At 43.6% G+C, this 4254-nt stretch overlaps 1 protein-coding gene across 1 annotated transcript; it reads right to left on the reverse strand.

Moving 5' to 3' along the window:
• Positions 1-1839: 1839 nt before the first annotated feature.
• On the reverse strand, positions 1840-2784 carry LOC308520537 (olfactory receptor 2W3; the record flags this gene model as incomplete). The annotated part of the gene is made up of 1 exon (XM_081093103.1): positions 1840-2784. The coding sequence occupies one exon, from the start codon at positions 2782-2784 to the stop codon at positions 1840-1842; it is 945 nt and encodes a 314-aa protein (XP_080949229.1).
• Between the last annotated feature and the right edge of the window lie 1470 nt (positions 2785-4254).

Genomic DNA, 4254 nt, shown 5'->3' on the forward strand with positions numbered 1-4254 from the left:
AAATCTACATGACACAAAGGGCCGATTTAGAGGGCCTGAGGCTATTTTCTGGGAGCACAGGTTCAGGCAAAATCAACTTTGCTCTGTGTCAGACCCAGTGAGGTGACTCTTACGCAATTGTACAGCAACTACCTTTATTATAACCCATGAGGCATAGGTTGTCAGAGGCATTAAAGAGAAGAGGCCCAAAATGGACTCGCTTATGCTTAACCCTCATCAGCAAGCCACGATGTAGTTACAGTTTTAAAATGAAATGTTAGACCAGGCAACCAGAAATCGCCTAATCAGCACAAGTGGGATAAGTCTCAGCCTCGGTCACTATTATTCTGTTTTGCCCCTGCTTTACCCGAAAGGAAAGCAACCTTGCATTAACCAACTCCCTTTGCCTCATATGACTTCCTTGTTCCTGCCCCCTCTGCCTAGAAAAGCCTTTCATTTTGTACAGCGTTAAACAAGCACTTAGCTTCCATTGCCAAAAGGCTTTTATGAAAGAAAGCGTTCATAGAGCCACGTGATGGCCAGGAAAGGACCAGGTTTTGGATCATGACACCTTGTTAGAAATAAGGCGAGCCCCCCAAGTCAGGGGTCCTGGTAGAAAACAAAACATACTTGGAAGCCAGGCAGCAAGGCAAATAACTTTTTAAAATATATATTTTATTGATTTTTTACAGAGAGGAAGGGAGAGGGACAGAGAGTTAGAAACATCGATCAGCTGCCTCCTGCACACTCCCTACTGGGGATGTGCCTGCAACCAAGGTACAGGCCCTTGACCGGAATCGAACCTGGGACCCTTCAGTCCCCAGGCCAACGCTCTATCCAGTGAGCCAAATTGGCTAGGGCTTTCCTGGTTTAATTTTGAGACCCAACAGGCACCCTAAAAGGGTCCAGGAAAACTTTTTCCTTCTCTATACTCTGGTCTGTGTTACGCAAGGAATGGGAGCAAACCATGCTCTTTAGCTCCAAAGGGTCTGTGATACTAATCTCTAAATGAGTAAGGATTTTGCTCTTTGAAAATTCATGTAACAATGGAAACAGCAGGAGTTGGGAGTCAGACAGAACCTGCAGCATATCTCTGGTTTGGTTCTAACTGAGCAAATGATTAAACCTTAAAGCTTCGTGAATGGCATGGGTAAAAATGAATAACGAAAATTATGTTGACCTCCAACAAATGCAGAGAAGATTCGATAAATTAAGAGCATCTGCCTCATAGCAGGAACTTAATAAATATTAAGTCCTTCTCACTAATAAAATAAATATATACCTGAGAAATAACCATGTTCTAATATTTAAATGATCCACCTATCATGTTATAGATTACCTTCTTGGTTTACCCAGAATCTTACGCTAGACTTTGGGGGCAAACGGTAGAAAAGAATCTTGATTCTGTGAAGGACGTTGGATGTGAATTGGGAAGCAGAGAACACCCAGCTTGCTGAATTCCCACATTTGATGGCTGTCAGTTAAGAAAGTAATCAAACGGCGATTGTTTTCACTAAAATACACAGAAAGTTGCTGAACAATTAACATAAAAACAACAACAAAAGCACAACTGGTTAAGAAAGGCAGTTTCCTACTTGGAAGGCTGGTAGAAGCTGTGGAAACTCATCTTTATAACTATTAATTTCATGTAGAGGGATTTTTTGAATGATATGTGTTGTGCTGTTACGCATTACAACATATAATGTTGGAATGGATACAGCTTATGGAAGTCCAGGAAAAGGCATACACTTTGGGAAGTACAGGTCCAGACCAGGTCTAACTGAATGGTCCCAAATGCCATCCCTGGCTTCTGAAGGAGTTGATGGCCAGGCTGGAGATACCCACCTCTCCTATTCACCCTTACCCCTTTTCCACCTCTCTGTCACCTAGCAGCAGCCTCCTCAGTGCCCCCTTCACCTCTCTGTTTCGGAGGGTGTAGATCAGGGGGTTCAGGAGCGGGGTGACAATGTTGTAGAGGAGGGTGAGGAACTTGCCCTGGTTCTGGGAAGAGTTGTGCCCCGGCTGCATGTACATATAGATGATGTTTCCATAGAACAGAGAGACCACTGTGAGATGGGAGCCGCAGGTGTTAAAGGCCTTTTTCCTCCCAGATGCTGACCTTATTTGTAACACAGCCCTTACGATGTAGCCGTAGGAGGCCAGGATAAACACCAGGGGGGACAGCACAATGCCCACTGCCAGGACAAAGACAGTGCCCTCAATCGCAGCTGTATTGACACAGGCCATCCGGATCAGAGCAGGCATCTCACACAAGAAGTGGTCCACGCTGCGGTGCCCACAGCGTGGTAAGTGCAGGGTGACTGGGGACATGGCCAGGGAGTTGGCCACACCACAGCCCCAGGCCAGTGACACTAAGCCCATGCAGAGGCGAGGTTTCATAATTACCGTGTAGTGCAGGGGATGGCAGACTGCAACAAACCGGTCGTACGCCATGACGGCCAGGAGCAAACACTCTACGCCACCCAGACCCAGGAAGAGAAACAGCTGGATGGCACAGCCTGTGTAGCTGATGGTCTTGTCATGCCCACTGAGATTATAGAGTAGCTGGGGGATGGAGCTGGTGGTGAAACTGAGGTCCAGGAAGGAGAGGTGGGTGAGGAAGAAGTACATGGGGGTGTGGAGGTGGGAGTCCAGCCGGGACACCAGGATAATGGTGGTGTTGCCCACAATGGTCAGGAGATATGCAATCAAGATGACCACAAAGAGGATCTTCTCCAAATGGGGGTGGTCAGAAAATCCCAAAAGGATGAAATTTCCCTGGGCACTATCATTGGTCCCATCCATCTCTACTGCACCTGAAGAAGAATAGCAATACTAGTAGTGGTCACAGACAATATAAGGCAGCACTTACTATGAACCAGGGATCCTCTATGCTTTTATGCAGTTATTTGCGGGAAGCCACAGCTTGCCAATACTGTCAGTGCAACAAGGAACACGGAAGGCTGATGGACCTTGGGCATTAGCAGGGCTGATGCTAAGCACTGATTGTTCCTGTTGAGATAGTGGTGACTCAAGGCAATTCCTAGCCTGATAATCCTTTTACTGTTTACCAAACTTTACCTTTGATCTGCCTGTATGCATTGCTAAAGGCAAATGTGTATTCAAGTAAATGTGTATTCAGCGTGCTCTTCATGAAAGAGACACCACCTGGCCCCCACCCCTTAATAATTCAAATTTCTTGTCTAGTGTTTTCATTTGTGTGTCAGCCCCTCCTTCAGATCCTGAACCCAACCATTCAGGTCACTTATTTACTCATTTAACTCCAACAACAGTGATATGGAGTTGGCAGTCTTATTATCCCACATTTACAGAAAAGGAAACTGAGGCAGATGTATTTTAAGCAAATGATCATATTCTAGAAAAGGCAGCGCTTATCTGAACCAAGGAAATTGGGCTCAGAGTCTTCGTCCTGCGCTGCTGGCACCGCTTGTCATTTTAATGACAGAAGCTAGTCCTGTCATGGCCCAGCCACTGGTTTTTCTTGAAACACAATTTCCTGAGCTCCCGCTAAAACCTCAAAAGCCCACAATGGAATCCCAGAATAATGAATTAATAGTATGTAGAAAATATCCATTAAATGAAGAATATTTTATTTGTTCTTTAACTCAAGGACACACCTCATTCATTTGACCATTATTCTTGGGGTAATTTTAAAGTACCCAAATAAATAAATAATATATGAGATAACTGAATATTACTAAAGCAACATACACATAAATTAACATCTCTCTCTCAATTTGGTCTGATTTTTAAGAAATCGAGTATATATATTTTTTCTTCCAAAGCACTATATACTGCTTGAGAAAAATAAGACCACAACAAGTAAGGCAACTTTAATGCAATAATGTACATACATGTGCAGAAACCTCCATCATATTGCAAAGCTAAGAGTTTATCACATGCAAACAAAGCATGTTTGAAGACTTAGAGCACCAGTCTTACAGACAACACAGAGGAATCAATTTAACACGTCTTGTGCTACATCCCCAACCCCACTGCTACAGTCCCTTAGCCAACAAGATCACAGAAAGCTCTTTACCTTTTATAGTTTTCTCATCTAAGATGGTAATCATCAAGCTACCTTATTTATTTTATAGATACTTTGATATTTTTTAATTTAATAGTTGGTGAATATGAAAGTGTGTTGCATAAAGCTTATGTGTCCTATACACAGGAAATGGGAGACTAAGCCCATGTGACTAGGCAGAGAAATTCTGTATTTAACAAATATTCAAACAAACCGTGGTAAATGGG

The sequence above is a fragment of the Myotis nattereri genome (assembly GCF_964212035.1).
Source record: "Myotis nattereri genome assembly, chromosome: 5".
Lineage (NCBI taxonomy): Eukaryota > Metazoa > Chordata > Mammalia > Chiroptera > Vespertilionidae > Myotis > Myotis nattereri.